General features: G+C 37.1%; 1 protein-coding gene and 1 long non-coding RNA gene across 2 annotated transcripts in view; both read right to left on the bottom strand.

The window, feature by feature from the left end:
- Window positions 1–1,233: 1,233 nt before the first annotated feature.
- LOC134502137 (complement factor I-like) lies at window positions 1,234–19,724 on the bottom strand. Its single transcript, XM_063310322.1, has 13 exons — window positions 19,415–19,724; window positions 19,007–19,262; window positions 18,385–18,535; window positions 16,288–16,457; window positions 15,370–15,480; window positions 15,141–15,251; window positions 13,790–13,816; window positions 7,505–7,540; window positions 6,431–6,534; window positions 5,849–5,955; window positions 4,894–5,171; window positions 4,148–4,249; window positions 1,234–2,078 (listed from the first exon to the last, which is right to left on the bottom strand). Exons 1-13 carry the CDS (start codon window positions 19,475–19,477, stop codon window positions 1,861–1,863), a joined length of 1,734 nt encoding a protein of 577 aa, XP_063166392.1. The 5' UTR covers window positions 19,478–19,724; the 3' UTR covers window positions 1,234–1,860.
- Window positions 1,234–20,675, bottom strand: part of LOC134502140 (uncharacterized) — a 28,886-nt gene continuing 9,444 nt past the window's right edge. The window contains exon 2 of the long non-coding RNA XR_010068416.1: window positions 1,234–1,527. This is a non-coding gene — a long non-coding RNA (uncharacterized LOC134502140). The remainder of the gene's footprint in view (window positions 1,528–20,675) is intronic.

Here is a 20,675-nt window from a genome sequence, read left to right as displayed (position 1 = left end):
GTTTATGCCAAAAGACAAAATAATATTGCCACAATAAAAGATGACCCACAAACAGCATGGCCAATTTTGTCGATAATAATTCCAGAATGGTTCTATCTTTTGATTCTACACCTCGGGATAAATTATGGCAGAAAATGGAGAATTTACCTATTGACGAAACAAAAACAAAGCCTCCTGCTTCTTCTTAGGGCCCTGTATAGCAATAGCCTCCTTCAAATAAGAAGTGGCAGTGCAGGACAGATGATTGAAGATATCCCCATGTTAACGGACGTTGGACAGTGATTACTCCAGCACCAACTTTATTCAACATGTATTTGAACGATCTTGAAAGTATCTTAAATGACCCTGTTAGACATTTGCAGAATTTGATGAGAGGAAGATTGGCTTTGATATATACCAATGATGTTGTCATCCTCTCTTTCTGTAGACCTGGACTTAAGTATTTGATATCCATTTCAGTTATGCAAATTGTTCTTCTTTTATAATGAATGGGCTAGGGAGCAGTGTTTATGAGTCAGATAGCTGAGTCTGGGGAGCAAGTTCCCCTCTTCTGCAGTTTTTACACTGGAGCCTGCCCAGAACTGATTTTTCCTGTAATGACTACACTGCTAGGCAGATCAACTCAATTTTATTTTAAATATTTATTGGAAACTAAAATTCCAGGGTAACCATTCTAGCTCCTAAGCTTCCGTCAGTGGCTGTTAGACTGGGGAAGTAGCTTGATGGTAGAAGGACCATCTTATTATGGGATAAGGATTACTTTGGTCAATCAATCAGTCATTTTATTTCAGTCATTGACCAGCAAACTTTGGGCCACTGTTGTATAGTATTTATGGACGATGTTGTTGTCTGTGTGGCCATATCTTTTATTTACTGTGTAAAAAACTTCACTTACCACCAAATTGTGATGTCTTACTCTGCTCATGTCTAAATAATGGCACACACTTTTTCTGCCTGTGCCATAAGTGGCCATTCCATATATGTTTCCTGAATGCGACAAGCTGCCTATAACGTGCTATGTGTTTCTGTGTAAGCTTTGTTTCTACAGAAGAATGTAATCTGTGCAGTTTGCTATGTTTCACCTTCATTGTTTCATGAATCTGAAAAGGTTTGGAAAACAGTACATAGTGGAGCTCTATGTCTATATGCTAAGGTATCTTTGTTTATTGTTGTAAGACTGTTATATTACTAGCATACATACTTAGTAAATCTCAATACAAAATTAAAGACGTATTGCTTGTGGCATGCATCATTTTTATTTGAATATACAAGGTGAATACATTAAAACACAGCAGTTGTTTCTAAATAGTCAGCAAATTTTAAAGCCATTAAATGTAACATTTTACAAGTCATTAGAGCTCTTCCTCTGGGATGTAATCCATATTGAAGTAAGCATTTTAAGTACTAGAGATTTTAACAGGCTTAAAATCTTCCCTTATACACATCTACTTAGGAAGAAGTTTCAAAAAATTCCACCATTCCCAGTCTGATGTAGTGGTTAAGGCATCAGGCTAGAAAATGGGAGACCTAGTCCTGCCTTGGGCACGAAGCCAGCTGAGTGACCTTGGGCCAGTCACTCTCTTTCAGCCCTAGGAAGGAGGCAATGGCAAACCACTTCTGAAATCCTGCCAAGAAAACTGCAGGGACTTGTCCAGGCACTCGCTAGGAATCAAGACTGACTTGAAGGCACCAAAAAAAAAAAAAGAAGAAGCTTCAGACTGTACAGGAAATGTAGTTGTCTCTCAGTTAAATCAGTTGGATTTTAAATGCTTAGTATTCGCTGAATGGACTCACCAGTTTCCCAGATGATCTTTGTTTCATTAACGCAGGTAGAAAGGGGAAATATTTGCATTCTAAAAATCACAAATTATATTTGGAAATGATAGATGATCCAGTATGACGAATAATCCAATCAAAATAATGTTCCACTTTTGTATAAACCCCAGGATGCCCCTTTTCACCACAGTTTTCACCCCAGCTCACAATACCCCAAAGATATCCCACATTATTAGGGTCATAACAAACCAAAGGTCCTCCTGAATCACCTTTACAGGAATCTACAGAACCATCATGGGTACCTGAAATAAGAAAAACAAAGGTAGTTGCCTATGAACATTCTTCATTTTACATTTTTATTCAGAAGTTTGAATGTATATTTGCTGGTCATTGACTGAATAAACACTACTACTACACATGTATATTACTTGTACACGATGACTTTTAGTCTAAAGTTTTTATAATTCATTTAGTTAAGCTATTGTTATCACTCATTTGTTTATTTTATTTGTTTATTATTTTTTGAGGTTTACATCTTGTCTTTTCTCTAGGAGTTCAAGGTATATACATAGGATTCCTTTTTCCACTTTCTACCACAAACTGTCATGGGTACTGATGGCGAGCAGGACGGGGCCTCTATCCAGGGGGGAAAATGCATGCATAGTACTGAGGAATTAAGCAGCCATTCAAAGAGACACAGATCAGACCCGCCTTAATTTTTGGGGTTTATCTGTCTGGGTTTTCCCACGCTTCTTCAGTTTGTTAGGATTTTCTGTCTTATGTAGCAGTAATAAACCCTAGAGACCTACTCCCGTCTCAGCGTGATTCCTAACTGTTAGGACACAAACAGCCATCCTGTCAGGTACTGAGAGATCATGATTGAACTGATAGTGATTGACTCAAAGTCAACCAGTAAGCTTCCATGGCTGAGGTCAACCTGAACTTGGATCTCCCACATCAGTAGTTCAGTACTTCAACCTCTATGCTATATTGTCTTTTAATATTGAAATAAAACAATGTCAGTCTGGAAGAAAACCCAAAGTGCGTAAAAACTAGAGGGCCCACAGCTGAGTGGATGCTGCATTAGTGTCTCACATGAAATTGTTGGTTCCTCCCAAGAAGAAGGCATAATTTTAAAACTGAAAGGTCCCCTGTACAAGCACCAAGTCATGTCTGACCCTTTGGGGGGATGCCGCTTTCGCAACGTTTTCTTGGCAGACTATGGCAGAGTGGTTTGCCATTGCCTTCCCCAGTCGTCACCTTCCCCAGCAAGCTGGGTACTCATTTTACCGACCTCGGAAGGATGGAAGGCTAAGTCGACCTGAGCCAGCTACCTGAGAATCCAGCTTCCGCTGGGATCGAACTCAGGTCGTGGGGAGAGTTTCGGTTGCAATACTGCTGCCTACCACTCTGTGCAACACGAGGCTCTACCTGTCCATAATTGGTTTATGGTGGCTGGAACAGAATGCATTCTACATTGGGGTAATATATTTAATATTGCCAAATAACTAAGCATAGTTTGATGCTGCATCCCTAGTTGCTCTTTGTAAGTGCTACTGGCCATGTGAAGAGCACTAATGAGGAGTGTTCATCCCCTAGCCAATTTACCATCTATTACTCTATAAGAACAGTCTATTAATGTTTTTAAAGGTAGCTCCTAGGTATTCCATCTTTTTCTTTAACCCATTTTTTTTTCCTGATCAGTAGTGGTGAAAACATTTTGAGTTTTACAGATGATGTTGCCTGGATCTCCACTACAATCCCACCATGAAAGCTATGTATGGAAGCACCTTATCTTTCATTGTCATTATCTTAGTACCACCCATAGTTGATTTTTCCAGATTTTTGAAATTTGTATTATGACTGGCCGTTACAAGGAACAGGTACGATTATTCAGTGAAACAACACAATCATGGATATTAGCTCCAAACACGGATGATTTATTTTGCACTGCTTTACAGAACGTTGTAGTGATATAAGTAAAACTCAGGATTATTAATCATCTATCTACCAATGAAAAAGGAGAAGGAACCTTCATAGAATCAAATGAGCCTTCTGTTCATGGACCCTCTGGAACCAACCCAAGGAATTGTCCCTTCTGCATACACTGTGGGATGGCTGATTTTTATCCTTCTACTTATTTAGTCAAATAATTCATTGCCTTTGCCTAAACTACTGCACATTAGAGGCTATTAATGTTTGAGGTGTCAGTATTTTTATTAAAACAATGGGCACACTGTGTAACTATATTAACTATTTGTTTTGAAGTTTTTGACCCAAGCCCCAACATTTGCTGGTCCATTTCTATTTACCAGCTCAGGTATTTGTGTCAGGATACTGTAGATGTAAGAATGATACATTTCATGCTCACCAGCACATTCCATTCCTTTGAAATACCGATTCTTGTAGATTTCTGAACAGTTATCCATTAGATAAATGTAGCCCCATTTAAGAGGATATTGCCTTGTATGTTCTAAAAAAAAAAAACAATGGGAAAAGAGACAGATTAATCGATACCAAACATTAATTACAAAATTATTTCCAATAGGTTGTCAAAACTTTCCAGTGTTTTAATTAACTAGAAAATCAAGTTGACTGAGTTGATCCAATTCTCTTTCTGTGGTAAATATCAACTAATCACATTTAAAAAAAAAAAAATCACTTATGTATTTTTGCGAACTATATAGTGCATTTTGTACCTACTATTCATGAATATATGCATTTTTGCACATGCTTTTCCTTAGTACATATCCTTTCTATAATTGGTAAGCTATATCCACGGTTCCCAACTCATAGGAAAATACTCCAATTCATTCTGCCTTGCAAGTTATGTCTAGTTCCAGGGAGACTACACTTTAAGAAGGATTCAGACAAGTTTAGAAAAGGGCAACCAGAATGATTAATTGTCTAGAAGCTAAATTAAATTTACTAAGTCTAACAGCAGTTTGATCGTGGAACCATTACATAGCAAAATGATGGACCCCTTTTGCTTGGTGTCATCAAATGGAGCCTAGACAGCCATTGGAGCCTACAGTAAATAGCTGCTAGTCAAGAGAATGAACAAATTGACTGAAGAAAACACTTTCATAATCCCACCAAAAAGTAAGCACCAATTACCTTCATCAAGTCCCCAGCCAGATACTTTACACTGTTGACCACCTTTGAACATATATTGTGACCAGGGAATGCATACTGGCACAGTATTAGGTGGAGAACATGGAGTCCCCTTGTTTTTAGTTTTCATCTCCAGCAAAGCAATATCATTTTCGTATGTTTTGGCATTATAGTCCTCATGTATTATCACTTGATTTAAAGAAAATGTTTCCATCCCAGGATTGAATGTTATTGAGTGTAACATTCCAGTCCATATCTTATAAACATGGAGACGGCTTCTCCTAGCAAAACAAAAAAGAAAAAAAGGGGGGGCATGAGAGAGAAATATTGTTCGAAGTATAACTTGATAGAAAAGTAAATTTTGCCTTACATTAGATTTTGATTCAATTTTATAGGTATTTCTAACATTAATTAGAAGAGCTTGTATTTAGTTACTTCTGTGGCACTAGAAGATCACTTGATGTCCTACATGTATGCATATGTAGGTAAGTGTTTGTACACAGATGCTTTAAGCACAAGCACCCATGTCTACATCTATCCTGGTCTATTCCCACAAGTGTTATATACTGAACTTTGAGGTGGCATTCTCATAGAATCTCTATCCCACATTCAACCACAACTACCTACATAATCCAAAAGAGGAACTTGGAAGTAGATCCATAAGGCAAAACCACATATCAGTCTTGTACAATGTTGATAGCCATACCTTCTTCCCCCTCAAATGTCTATTATAAGCAAAATGTGATACTCTGTTGTTATATTTGCAGAACCAAGTGAATAACTTTATTCAAGCATGTGTCTTAAGGAAGCTTTTATTATTAACAAGAGTTGGACTTTTATGATTTCAATACAACATTTTATCTGAACTTCTGTTTTTTTAGTCATCACTACAAGGAAGTTCCAATCAGCTTAATTTAGAAGTTTACTGAATTATAATAATATGCAAAGTTCCTCCTACCGAACACAGTGTGCAGCGGTCAAAATCCAACAGCCTCCAATGTACACCCCACCACAGTTCACTCTTTCCCCTTCACCTCTAATGGCCACTTGCCAAGGAAATTCATGCTATAAAAAGAGGAGAAAGAGACCAAAGAAAATCATTTTATCTATCTGGATTCTTTCAGATATTACACTTTTTAAAACCAGAATCCTTTTTGACATAATTTACATACACACCCAGCTAGTCTTACTGTTTCATCCATCAGTGGATCACTTAGTCTACTGAATCAGCAAAGAGTGAAGAATAAATTGTAATGCTCTAATTATCGGAGTACACTAATTTTACTTGTGCAGCCCATTCTGGCTCTCTATCTTATAACCAGAAAAAGAGAGAAGAGAGAAATAAAAAAGCAGGAACATAAAGATTAAAACTATAACTTGAAAACTAACTTCTCATTTTTATTGCCCAGAGTTCACCCTTTCCATGGATGATTAGATTGCATCCATAGTTACACATCTTTCATGACTATGATATCTATGCATTCTTATGCATGGTAATGGTAACATGGTAATTTTGCAAGTTGCCACCCTTTTCACTTACCAGTTCTGCAGTAAATCCACCTACGATTCTCTTCCGACGAGTAATTGTATAGTTCGAAATGCCACAGGATAGTACGGGGAAGTAAGTCTTCATTTTTTTTCTTTCTTTAATAAAACATATAAACAGTGTCATAATAGTCATACACTCAGGTTTTTAAAGACTGTATTACTAAAGATTTAATCTTAACTATTTCTATAATTGCCTTAATTTTAGAGAGTAATCCCAGATGTCCACTGATAAATCATTCCTATTGAGTTGAGTGCGCATTATTCTCAGACAACTTGGTATTGCTATGCAGATTTTTAGTGCAATTTTGCACATGCAGTATTCATTTAGAAACTAATGTGCACAACCAGTATGGCACAGGTTAGTTGCATGTCTCCCAACTAGCCTTTTGCAGTACATACCTTCCAGCAGGGACAGAACAGAACACACCTCCACATTTTACCTTTCCTACTCTGATCTTTTTACCTTTTACCTTTCCCTCCCTTTATGTAGTAGCACCATACTACAGGATATTTACTTTCTCTGTGCTATTCAGAGAGCACAGTGGAGATGCATGGCATCTTTGCAGGTCAGTTTATTTACAACTAAAGGCAGGCAAACACATTCTTAAAAGAAGTAGAAGAGTTGATCATTCACATCAGAATCCCAAAGAGAACTACTTCATCTTGAGGGGCTTCACTTAATCTCAATTGACTGTGTTTCTAAATAAAAATGATAAAAAACCTATTTTGTGTGGCTCCTTTCTTTTCTGCTTCTTCTTTCTTGACATTTGATCTATATTCCCCCCCAGAAAAGGCAACGTACAACTCATTTGTTAAATTCCTAGTTCTAATAACTCAGGAAAATTAATATAGTAAGATTCTAATGGTAAGGTGTAAAATTTGAATTGTCATGTTCAGAACTACTTCAGAAATGAATGACACTTCAGTTTAGGCAACTGCTTTAAATTCAACTGATGTATACAACTATATTGGAAAATTATCACATCCCAGAGTTTCAAAAATGTGAAAAAAGAGCAGATTGTTTTTAAAACAGAGAGATTTTATACTCATTTATCCACACATTTACCTTCATCCATGGACTCTACTACTTGATTTGCTTTTTCTGCAGGAAAATAAAAATTTCAATTAATTTGAAATTATTGTAACAGAAATTGTAATTCAATTGTTTTAACTGGACAATTGCTTGTTAACATTTGACTGTTCCCTTTATTTGGCTTTTAAGGACTTTTTGATGTTTAGTAAGCAAGAGCAGGGCTGCAACTGGGTGGGGCAACCAGGGCATGTGCCCCGGGCGCCACACTGGTGGGGCGCCAAAATGAGTGCTGGGGGGGGGGGCGCCAAAATGGGCGCGGAATCCATGTTTGCCCCTGGTGACACAGACCCTAGTTGCGGCCCTGAGCAAGAGGAGATAGTATTTGTCTCCACCTGCACATAAAATCTGTTTTTAAAAACCTGAAAGGAAACTAGTGTACTTTGTTTCTGTCCTTTTTGCAATTTGAGGTAATGAACAGTAATTAGAACCTTTCAGTAACATTTCAATGAAGGTTTCAGTCTATTGCAAAGGTTCCATGTTAACCCGGAATATTTTTACCAGGGCTAACTGACTGCTGTGGTTGAAGTAAAAACTGCAAGTAGTGACTTAAGCTGTATATGAAAACTGCACAGCAACAGTGGTAAGATTAGGGAGGAACTAAATTTCACAGTGTTACTAGGGATTAAATCTACCTCTTAGAAAAAAGAAAAAAATGGCTAGCATGCCAAATCCTGTGTGCATATGATTTTTACCAGGACACTCAGACAGGAGTGTAACTTCTTCCCCATGCCACTTTCCTGTTCTGCTGTGGGCCTGGCAAAAATACAGCATTTCCAATATTTATTATTAACCCCAGAAGTTAAGTTCCTTTATGAGAAATTGAGCTTTGCTTTTGGGGGAAAAACAGGCGATTGTTGCTAGGATGACAGCAGACTATCATATAATTACATGTTTCCTTGTATAGTATGTCCCAACAAACTGAATACCTCCTTTGAGCTCTATTACTTTTTCAGCATTATAGGTATGCTGGTTCTAAGATGGTTTCTCTCACATTCAGCCAAACTGCCTAAGAGTCAAGCTGAACAGCAAAGAAGAGCATATGAACCCAATGCAGGCATTTTTCCTGCCTAGCTACTGATCTGCTCACCTTTAAAAAACAGGAAGCATAAATACAATTCCTAAGTTTACCTTGTAAAGCAGACAATGAAAGAGCCACAAAATAACAGAACTATGCTATTTGTAAGGAAACAGCAAGCTATTTGTAAGGAAACAGCCTACATTTACTTTTATCCATGGTCAAATTTACCATTGTTGCTTCCTGTACTTTCTCCTCCTCCTGTTTCTTCTGCAGTAGAATAATACCATTTAGCTGAAATTCTTATTATTTATTTTTTAAAACTTATTTATTTGAAACAAAAGTATAATTTCAAAAGGTATAATATTGATAAGCGGACAAAGAAAATTACTATATGATTAATGCTCTGTATGACCTTAATAAAATACTAACCATATACAACATACATTGAGTTATTTTTTATGGTATAAAAAGAATATAAATCTTTAAGCTTAATGCCAAAATGTCCACTGTGTTGTTATTTGTAAATGCTAAAAAAAGGAAGAAAAAGAAAAAGAAAACCTTACTAAAAATAATATAGATGTTTGGTTTCTGACTTCCCCCTTCTTTGTACTCCAACTGATTTACAATGTTTATAAACATAAACAATAGAAACTGTACTCTAAAGTTTGAATTTTCCTTGCTACATGATGCATAGTATATATGGAAGCCATTCTTGCTTACATTTAGTTAAAATTCTATTATGATATATAGTTTCGCCATTGCTGCATATTCTCCAAGTTTAAGTTCCCAGTCAGATATCATCACTACTGTATCATTTTTCCAATATTGTGGAAAGTTTATCCTCGCAGCTGTGAGCATGTATTAGAATAAGTTAGGGTACTTTTTATTGGTATGTTCTGGGATTATATGTACTTAGATTTTGAATTTGATTCTAAGATTCTCTGAATAGTTCTGGGTATGTCTTTCCAATACTTTTTTTTTTTTTACATGTCCACCACATGTGGCAGAATGTTCCTTCTGTTTCATGGTATTTCCAACATTTGTTACTGTATGATTTGTCTATCTTGGCAATTATTAACAGAGTTGTATACCATCTGTAAAACATTTTGTACCAGTTTTCACTTGAGATATAGTTTGGGGTAGATTTTATGGATTTGTTCCATAATTCTTCATATTGTTGTATTGGGACTGTTTCTTTAACATTTTGCATCTAGTTTATCATACATTTTAAAAAAATATTCTATCTCTGTACCTTATCTAACTACAAGTTTATATATGTGCCCTAATAGGTGATTTGAATCTCTATGAGCATTTCAAATTCTGTCATTTTTCTTAGTGTCTGTGCCTGGTTTTTAAGGTCAGATTTTATTGTTCCAGTAATTTGTACATAGATCAACCATGTTATGTTCCAGCCTTTGCCAAGTAATTCTTGCTGTTTTAAATCTGTTCATAGGATCTGGGTGGACCAGATCTGCATATGTAATTACACTTTTCTTAGTGTCATTATTTCCAACATTAAGAGGCAAAAGTACTATACTGTAGAGATTTCTGAAAGTACCATATAGCACCAATCCTCCAGTGATTCCCAGGCAAAACAGATTAGTTTTATACTTAACTATTATTAGACACCAACCAATATATAACAAGGAGAGTTTTATTGGTAGGCGGCAGTGAAGACACAATGTCAGCTGACCCCCTCAAATAACTTTAATTTTGTTCTGTAATTTATATTTTATTTTATATTCTGTAATTTATATTAAATTATATATCTGGACTTCCCCAGATGGACAACACCAGAACCAGATTGACTACATCCTTTGCAGCCAAAGGTGGTGGACATCTATACAGTCGGTAAAAACAAGACCTGGAGCTGACTGTAGTTCAGATCATGAACTTCTTCTTGCACAATTTAGGATCAGACTAAGGAGATTAGGGAAGACCCACAGATCAGCTAGATATGAGCTCACTAATATTCCTAAGGAATATGCAGTGGAGGTGAAGAATAGATTTAAGGGACGGACTTAGTAGATAGGGTCCCAGAAGAACAATGGACAGAAGTCCGCAACATTGTTCAAGAGGCGGCAACAAAATACATCCCAAAGAAAGAGAAAACCAAGAAGGCAAAATGGCTGTCTGCTGAGACACTAGAAGTAGCCCAAGAAAAAAGGAAAGCAAAAGGCAACAGTGATAGGGGGAGATATGCCCAATTAAATGCAAAATTCCAGAGGTTAGCCAGAAGAGATAAGGAATTATTTTTAAACAAGCAATGCGCGGAAGTGGAAGAAGACAATAAAACAAGAAGGACAAGAGACCTCTTCCAGAAAATTAGAAACATCGGAGGTAAATTCCAGGCCAAAATGGGTATGATCAAAAACAAAGATGGCAAGGACCTAACAGAAGAAGAAGAGATCAAGAAAAGGTGGCAAGAATATACAGAAGACCTGTATAGGAAGGATAACAATATCGGGGATAGCTTTGACGGTGTGGTCAGTGAGCTAGAGCCAGACATCCTGAAGAGTGAGATTGAGTGGGCCTTAAGAAGCATTGATAATAACAAGGCAGCAGGAGACGACGGCATCCCAGCTGAACTGTTCAAAATCTTGCGAGATGATGCTGTCAAGGTAATGCATGCTATATGCCAGCAAATTTGGAAAACACAAGAATGGCCATCAGATTGTAAAAAATCAACTTACATCCCCATACCAAAACAGGGGAACACTAAAGAATGTTCAAACTATCGAACAGTGGCACTCATTTCACATGCCAGTAAGGTAATGCTCAAGATCCTGCAAGGTAGACTTCAGCAGTTCATGGAGCGAGAATTGCCAGATGTACAAGCTGGCTTTAGAAAAGGCAGAGGAACTAGAGACCAAATTGCCAATATCCGCTGGATAATGGAAAAAGCCAGGGAGTTTCAGAAAAACATCTATTTCTGTTTTATTGACTATTCTAAAGCCTTTGACTGTGTGGACCATAACAAATTGTGGCAAATTCTTAGCGGTATGGGGATACCAAGTCATCTTGTATGCCTCCTGAAGAATCTGTATAACGACCAAGTAGCAACAGTAAGAACAGAACACGGAACAACGGACGGGTTTAAGATTGGGAAAGGAGTATGGCAGGGCTGTATACTCTCACCCTACCTATTCAACTTGTATGCAGAACACATCATGCGACATGCTGGGCTTGAGGAATCCAAGGCTGGAGTTAAAATCGCTGGAAGAAACATTAACAATCTCAGATATGCAGATGATATCACTTTGATGACTGAAAGCGAAGAGGAACTGAGGAGCCTTATGCTGAAGGTGAAAGAAGAAAGCGCAAAAGCTGGCTTGCAGCTAAACCTCAAAAAAACCAAGATTATGGCAACCAGCCTGATTGATAACTGGCAATTAGAGGGAGAAAATGTAGAAGCAGTGAAAGACTTTGTATTTCTAGGTGCGAAGATTACTGCAGATGCTGACTGCAGTCAGGAAATCAGACGACGCTTAATCCTTGGGAGAAGAGCAATGACCAATCTCGATAAAATAGTTAAGAGCAGAGACATCACACTGACAACAAAGGTCTGCATAGTTAAAGCAATAGTGTTCCCCATAGTAACATATGGCTGCGAGAGCTGGACCATAAGGAAGGCTGAGAGAAGGAAGATAGATGCTTTGGAACTGTGGTGTTGGAGGAAAATTCTGAGAGTGCCTTGGACTGCAAGAAGATCAAACCAGTCCATCCTCCAGGAAATAAAGCCAGACTGCTCACTTGAGGGAATGATATTAAAGGCAAAACTGAAAGACTTTGGCCACATAATGAGAAGACAGGGCACCCTGGAGAAGATGCTGATGCTAGGGAGAGTGGAGGGCAAAGGGAAGAGGGGCCGACCAAGGGCAAGGTGGATGGATGATATTCTAGAGGTGATGGACTCATCCCTGGGGGAGCTGGGGGTGTTGACGACCGACAGGAAGCTCTGACGTGGGCTGGTCCATGAAGTCACGAAGAGTCAGAAGCAACTAAACGAATAAACAACAACAATTTATATTTTAAATTTTAATTTTCTGATTGATGATTGTAATAAAATATATATTTTTAAGGGGAAAGGCTAATGGTAAAATTGTTGGACTTTTTATTTTTCTCATGGAGTTCCATATTTTATTAAGCTTTGTCTTACAATATGTCCTTTTAGGGTTTTGTCCTCTTTTGTATCCTACACCATAAATATTTATGGGGCCCATTAGCTAGGCTAGCTCCTTCCAGTGTTGATGTTCTACTGTTTGGGAATTTTATCCACCCTGTTATATATGCTAAACAGTTTGCTCTATAGCAGTGTTTCTTAAATATTTTGCTCTCAGGACCCCAAAAGAGCTTTTCTTTGTATTGGCTATATTTATCAATATTTACTGTATTAAAAATTAAAATTGACACATTCATAGAACATTTATTCTTGACTATTACCATTCAAATGCAAACCAAGATTTTTCACTGAACGTATTATCTGGCAGCCAGATACTTTCCGCAAGAAATCTTTTCTCCTTGCGTTAAGTATCTTGTAATTATTTTTGGGGTTTGGACATTGATTTTATAACCAGAGAATTTTCCAAAGCTATGAATTTTTTTCATCAACTGTCTTATTGCCCCTTGTGGTTCAGTGATAATTAATACTACATCATTTGCATAACATTTATGCTTGAATTCCTCTCCATGGATTTCTTCTAACTTAAAATGTAGGTTCAGACGAAAATCCTCCCTGACCAGATAGCCAACATTTGAAGTGAGCTTTGAACACCATTTCAATATACGAAAAGAACCAGGGGATACATTTCTGCTTTACTGTCAAAAGAAGGACTACTGTACATGGGCTGCAAAAATTCAGAGAATCGCTAGGCAGCAACAAAGTTGTAGAGTTTTCTGTATCTTTTGCTGCTGTTAATTCCCATCCAGATTTTTGCAGCCCAGGTATGGAAGCCCTAGTTTAAAATCTTATTTTTATAATGATTGCATATGAAATTTATTTTATTTCTATTTTAAACATGCCATGGGTCCTCCTTAAACCAAGTTTTCCAAGGACACAGAAGCAGCTTATTTAGATTATTCAGAGGAATTGGAACCTCAGAGGAAAAGCCAGACAACAACCCCCTGCTTTCCATCCCTAGCATGGTGGTTTCCAACAAAAAGCTGGGACCATAAAGAGACAATCCCATTTAAGACTAGAACAATAAACAGAGGAATAAAAAGATAAATAAATATATTACCTTCCTTAGTTTCACCAGTTTTATCACCTGTTTAAAATACATATTTATACAAATAAATGATCTAACATTTAAAAAGAACAACTTTTATGCAAAATTACACATGCAGACTACGATGTAGTGAGCCAGCTTGCTTCAACCCATTTGCTATGATTAGGCCCACAAAACTAACTTTATAAAAATAACAATGTGATTTTTTTCATTCAAAGTAAAACCCTGTGTGAGTCATGTTGAAATGCATAATAGATGCCAGCCTTCTGTAACATGGTTTTTCTTCAAACAAGGAAGTCTATGACAGGTTTTCTTGACCAGTTCTGCACACTTTCAGCTACCACTGCGCTTGAGAAGTTAAGCTCTTTGGATGTATGACACCAAGATCAAAAAGATATTTGCTTCTATAAATCAGGGATTTGGATTTCCTAAACTATGGAACTAATCTGGCCCAATCCCCTCATTAGTAGCTACTCCACTGACGTTCACCTGTGCCTTGTCCTTCCCTTGAGGGCTATATGGTAGACAAGTAGAAATCTGGTAGATGTCCATCCTGATAGCATTGTTGCAGAAACACTGACAATATTAATCCTGCTTTCCTTAGTAGAGAATATATGTTGTTTAGGATTGAACTGTTGAGTTCTTTAAGCTTGGTCATTTTACTGCAGACATTTTACAGACTAGGTAATGAAACATTTACAGGAAAACGACCAAGCTCAGAGAATACCAAGAACCCAGCAATAATCCTGCCTTACCTGTTACTTTGTCACTGTCATTTGGGGAAAGTGTAAGGTGGTTCCTGCCAGTTTGTGGATGTAGGTCTTTCCCATTGTGGAAAGGAATACCTTGAGTGAAACCATTTCAGCAGTTCTCACATCCTGATCATAGAAAGTATTTGAAATCAACTAGCTCCTGCCAGTTCATCTGGTTCACACTTTCTCCAGTGAAGGAAATGGGGATTAAATGGATCACACTACACAGCATGATGAAAAAACAATTGCTCTCCTTGTACTTCTGTGTAAGGAAATGCATAATGTCCAAGAAGGAAAGCTTCAAGGGGAAAGCCTTGTCCCTTGACATTGTTCAACTCTTCAACCAATCCAGTTTTGCATCTCTGCTGTAAATCAGATTGTTAATCATATCATTACCAGACTGCCAGTCCTAAGTAACACAGTGCATGCTGTATCGTATTCACCCAACTGGAATCCAGTTAGATATATGAAAACCTCTGTTGTATGCTAGTTTAAAATAGCAACGATAGCCAATTCTAATGTGATATCTGAAGCTTATCCGGATGCTTATATTCATGAGGAAAATTACTGTTTAAACCTAGCCATAGACAATTTTAGAAATCAATGCTTACACAATTTGTAGTGTTCATCTTCTCCTGTTAGGCAATCCAATTCGTTATTACAGACATAGCTGTTTGGAATACACACATCTGAGTTACAATGGAAACTCTTCTTTCTGCATGCTATTGGAAAGAGATAATTGAGTATGTAATAGGTAAGGGCTCATTAAAGGTTACAGAAAGTACTGTACAGTGAATACATATATTTGTATAGACAGATACATGTAGAAAAGGAGCATACCTTTGCAACATAATTCATCACTTAGGTCACCACAGTCATTGATTCCATCACACGTTTTTCCTGAATGGATACATTTTCCATTGACACAGCGGAATTCTCTGGAGTTACAGCCTGACAAGTTGGATGAAAAATAATATTTTGGTAAGAAATTCCAGTGTGGAAAATGCAATAGCTAAGTCAGACTACCCCAACCTGTTGCCTTCCAAATCAGTTGGGATACCTTACCCATGTTGGTCTAGTGGTTAAGGTGCTGGGCTAGAAACCAGGAGACTGAGAGTTCTAGTCCTGCCTTAGGCATGAAAGCCAGCTGGGTGACCTTGGGCCAGTCCCTCTCTCTCAGCCCAACTTACCTCACAGGGTTGTTGTTGTGGGGAAAATAGGAGGAGGAAGGAGTAATAGGTATGTTCCCTGCCTTGAGTTATTTATACAAATAATAAAGGCAGGATAAAAGAAATCTAAAAACAAATTAGTATAGGTTGCATCACCCCCAACTACTAACCCCTCTGGAAAGCATCAGTTGAATTTTAGGGAAAAAATTCTGACAAGAGCAGTTTGACATTGAGTGTATTCCAACAAAGGTATCTTTCAGGGATACTTCATTTTCTTCCTGCACAGAAGAGGGGATTGAACTCAATGTCCTTAGTGCCCCCTTCTCATTATTAGGAAGGGATCAATAACATCCATCCACAAAACAGCCTATTAAGGCCTGATTATCGCAGTGGCTACAGAATGCAGATTGTCCCTTGATAGGAGGAGGAGAACAAAATCAAGACAAGAGACTAGAAGAGAATATGCCTGATTGGAACACTGAAAATCAGCATTTTACACTATAATATTTTATTGCAGAACTCTTTTGTCTCTAACCTCTCATTATAATATCAGAAATAGCTAATTATTTATAATATGTATTTTACCAACCTCTGTGTTTTGTATGGCATATCACCTTAGCCAACTTCCCATTGGTCAAATTCACTCTTCCTAAACCACATTCGGCTAGATTCGTCTCCATCCCTCTGCAAGTTGCTTTAAGGCATTCCTGTGGGTTCAGGTTATCATCTGACACAACAGAATCTTTGCCATCAGCTCCTCTGTACAATTTAGCAAAAAATAAAATCAAATCCCAATGCACATGACTAAGTGTTCTGAAAACAGACATATCATTTATAGCCGGCTTTTATTTCTCAAACTGACAATGTATACGTCTTTTGTGTGAAAGGTCCCTGTGCGAGCACTGAGTCATGTCTGACCCTTTGGGGGGGACGCCACTTTCATGACGTTTTCTTGGCAGACTATAGCAGGATGGTTTGCCATTGCCTTCCCCAGTCACCTTCCCCAGCAAGCTGGGTACTCATTTTACCAACCTCGGAAGGATGGAAGGCTGAGTCAACCTGAGCTGGCTACCCGAGAGAGAATCCAGCTTCCGCTGGGATCGAACTCGGGTCGCGGGGAGAGTTTTGGTTGCAATACTGCTGCCTACCACTCTGCGCCACATGATAAGTAATACATAAATTAAATCATAAATACTGGTAAGTAATACATCTATTACTTACCAGTATTTATGATTTAAGACATTTACTTTCCACCCTTTAGCTGAAAGTCCCCAGAGTGGTTTATATAACAAAACAAGCCAAATGGTAATAATTCAGGATTGATATGTGGATTTATTAACTTAAAGTTTAGAAATATTTTGGAACTGATCTGGTTATATTTTAAATTGCACTTGCTCCATCTTTTTCAATGTCTCAAAATGGTTTGTTTGTGTGTGTGTGTGTGTGTGTGTATAAATATATATACACACACATATATACTTATACACATATACATACATATATATACTTATACACATATACATACATATATACAGTATATATATGAGATGATCTTCCATTTTGGAGTGGGGAGGGGAAAGGACAACAGAAACAAAGTAATTTCGTTTACCAAAAAGCAAAATGATCCTGAATTTAAAACAACCTCCAACCTCAGAGGTAGGCAGAAAAAACTATAAGCACAGAGAAAAAGCAGGTGGAAGATGGGGATAGGGATGGAGAAGTAAGGTGAAAGGAAGGAATAGTGCACTGGGAAATGAAAAACAGAATGAAAGGAATAAAGCTGGAAAGAGATGGTGCATAGAGAGGTAACTGGAAGGAGAAGGAGAATAAGAAAAAGGAATACTTGCTTAGACATTAACAACAACAACAAAATCAACCTCAGCAGGGATATGTGCTACCTTCCAAGGCAAAGAATGAAGCAGGATTTTTTTTGTTGTGGAATCCTTGATGGTCTCTGAGCTTGGTTGTTTGCTTGCAGATGTTTCATTACCCAAGTGCCCTGATGTTACCTGAATGAAACATCTGCAAGCAAACAATCTGCAAGCAAACAATCAAGCTCAGAGAGCACCAAGGACTCCACAGTTCAACCCTGAGCTACAGATATTCTCTTCTATTGGAATTTTGTTGTTGTTGTTTTTATAGTTTCTTCTATTATCAGCAACAGAAAATCACCTCTCCCTCATCCATCCACACTGAATTATTTGAGGAAAAAAATTAACCTTCCTATCAACTAAAATATGTGCTGTCCTTTCTAAAAGTCCATGTTCTTCTGAGCTGTTAAGAAGCAGCTATGTGATTGCTGCAAAATATTCATTCAAGTCATATGTTACATATTAATTTAATCACACATTTTTGCTCTAGCCCCATCTATTTTTTTTCCTGGCCATTCCAACTTTTGAGTATTGGCCTCACTATATTACCTAAGACCGAATGAAGCTCTTGGCCCCACAAATGTTGCCCATGCTACTTGAAGTGAAGAGACTGAAATTTTATAGGTAGATGATATTGTCAACAGATTGTGATTGTACAGTGATACTTGTAAATCAACACATTGGAGAAAGCTGCTCTAATACATTATTGTTTTTTTAAAAAAGAAAAGATACTTGAACTTTTATAGATAATGCTACTGTTCTTTAAACCTAAGTTATTAAAATAAAAGGCTCTTTATTACATCAGAGAATCTTACTCTGCAAAACCAAGATGCCTGCAGATCACATTTGCTTCATTCATGCTTAATCCATTCCCACATATAAATGCTTTCACTGAGTTGTTCAGTTCAACTTGAATAAATCCTTCTGAGCTTGCATTTTTAGGATCCAACAGAACGTTAAAATGAGCTAGAAAACACAACAAAATCTACTAATGTTTATGTTTATGCAGTTTACAAAAGACAGAGATCAATTTTATTAGCTATAAACTGGCACAAATGCTCCAATCAAAGGACTAGTTATGGAATATTTGTAAAACTTATACATTTGTCAAGCAAAATGCCACTAGAATATTTTTTTAAACAAATATGAGTTCAATAGGACTTTCTTCTGATTGCAGACAGCAGGCAGGCCCCCTTCCCATCCAATTTTAGCAGCCCACTTCCCACAGTCCTACTGCCTTGTTTCAATCATTTGTGAAAGAAAACTAGCCACTAAAAGGGGAGATACATAGCAATGAATAGAATTTGGCCCCACATGGAACAGAATTACTCAAAGTACTTATTAATATCAAAATGCTTCTAAACTGTACTACAGTCTTAAAGCGTGTCTCCTCCCACTAGTAATGACTGATAAGACAAAAAGGAATGTTTTTTTTACCTTCAGGGTTACACCTTCCCCTGCTCAAAAATTTGCTGAACTTACGATGACATTCAAAACTTTTCAGCTGACAATAATTTAGGAAGCTCTTCCCAGTAATGGAACAAACTGAAGTGCCATTTTTGGGGCACTGGTAAGGTAGTTTACAGAAACAGTTTCCTTGTATACACTTCTGCCAAGGCTGACAAAAAACTTTCTCACAAGAATGATCTGTGTAATTGTTCTTCACACATTCATTTATCAAGTAACTGTTTTGCTAGGAAAAAGAAAAAAAAAGACATGTTATAAAATTTACTCATTTCCTTAAGATTTATAAATATGTACATACTTCACAGCAAGTTTATTTAACAGCTTAAAATACAGTAAGGGAAGTTTCTCAACCATGATTTAATTAAAATAAAAGCTTACCGTTCCTGAAAAAACATGATGTGACAGGTATAATATAAACAAAAGAACTGATACTTGTTTCATGATGAAGAAAATCTGTGCATACAGAACAGCTTCTTTATCTTAAATCCTCTCCAACTTAGATAACTGCTTATGTTTAATTTTTAACTATAAACAAATATTTAAATTATAGTTCTGAAATCAGTGTAAGGTTCTCCATACTGTGGTAATTCTAGATTCTTTGGCTCGATTTCACCCTAAGTGCAAGAAAAGTAAAATAAACAAAAGAAAATTCTTAGGAGGAATGTACTATTTTGTACTCAACCCTCACGGGCCTGCTTCAACACTTTCAGTTTATTACTGAGATACGTATTTCCTTTAACGTGCCTCTTTAGGTCAGTCATAATAGACAAATGATGATTGGCTGTTATTTGCATATTTACCTAACAGTAGGTTGCTATCAAGGTTATGTTTGGCCAGTTGCTCAAATCGTTGGCAATGGAAAGGTGTGTGGGAGAGGGGAGAGAGAGGTGCATGTATTCTTTAAAAAAGATTTTTAAAAGTTTTTTTTAAAAAAGATTTCATTAAAGTGGAAGTGTTTCTTCCATATTCTGAAGATGAGGAAATAATGCAGAATAGTACTAAAATACGAACAAAATTATGAAACCATAGAATATCAAGCAATTTGATTAGAGGTTGATTGCCGTAATATGTGGGATTATCAGGGAGATTCTCATCTGTATCAAGATCAAATTAGCGTAGCACCACTTGTACAAGATTGGTGATTGCCCTATTAAAACCAGTGTTATAAGATTAACTTCATTTTTAGGCAGAGTGTGAAAAGGAAGTGGAAAGAAATACAAGCAAACGTTGTGTTTCTCTTCACACAGACATTGGTTTACTTTAGCTGTAGCTGAAAGAGGGAAAAATTGACTTTTTGTTGTCTTGAAGTATTTCAAGAGTTGAAACAAATAGACTTAACAGTGAATTCCCCTGGATACATTGCTGTGTAATTAACAAGGTATTTGCCAGGAATTGCTTCAGGATGCTGACACTAATAAAAGACCCTTGATATATTTGATGCATATAGAAATATGAAAAATGACACAGAATAACATTACATTGTCTTTTTAATATTTTAATATTAAAGTTGTCTAGCTGTTCTTTCTATCAGTTTTTCATCTACCAAGATGTGTGCGCGTTTTGTTTAAGGATTTTGTATTTCAAAACAGAATCAATCAGTCCTAAAGGAAGCTGAAACTTTCTAGGCACTTGGCAGAGC

Source organism: Candoia aspera, chromosome 8 (genome assembly GCF_035149785.1).
Source record: "Candoia aspera isolate rCanAsp1 chromosome 8, rCanAsp1.hap2, whole genome shotgun sequence".
Taxonomy (NCBI): domain Eukaryota; kingdom Metazoa; phylum Chordata; class Lepidosauria; order Squamata; family Boidae; genus Candoia; species Candoia aspera.
This window is presented reverse-complemented; position numbering and strand designations above follow the sequence as displayed.

What these genes read in the sequence shown, in the direction of transcription:
- LOC134502137 (XM_063310322.1), bottom strand. Translation starts at nt 19,477, where the DNA reads ATGAAACAAGTATCAGTTCTTTTGTTTATATTATACCTGTCACATCAT. An exon ending in GGGAAGGTGTAACCCTGAAG is followed by an intron (nt 18,536 to 19,006) that starts GTAAAAAAAACA and finishes TGTGTTTTCTAG; the next exon opens with CTCATTTTAACGTTCTGTTG. An exon ending in TGGCTGGGGACTTGATGAAG is followed by an intron (nt 4,250 to 4,893) that starts GTAATTGGTGCT and finishes TTTTTTTTTTAG; the next exon opens with AACATACAAGGCAATATCCT.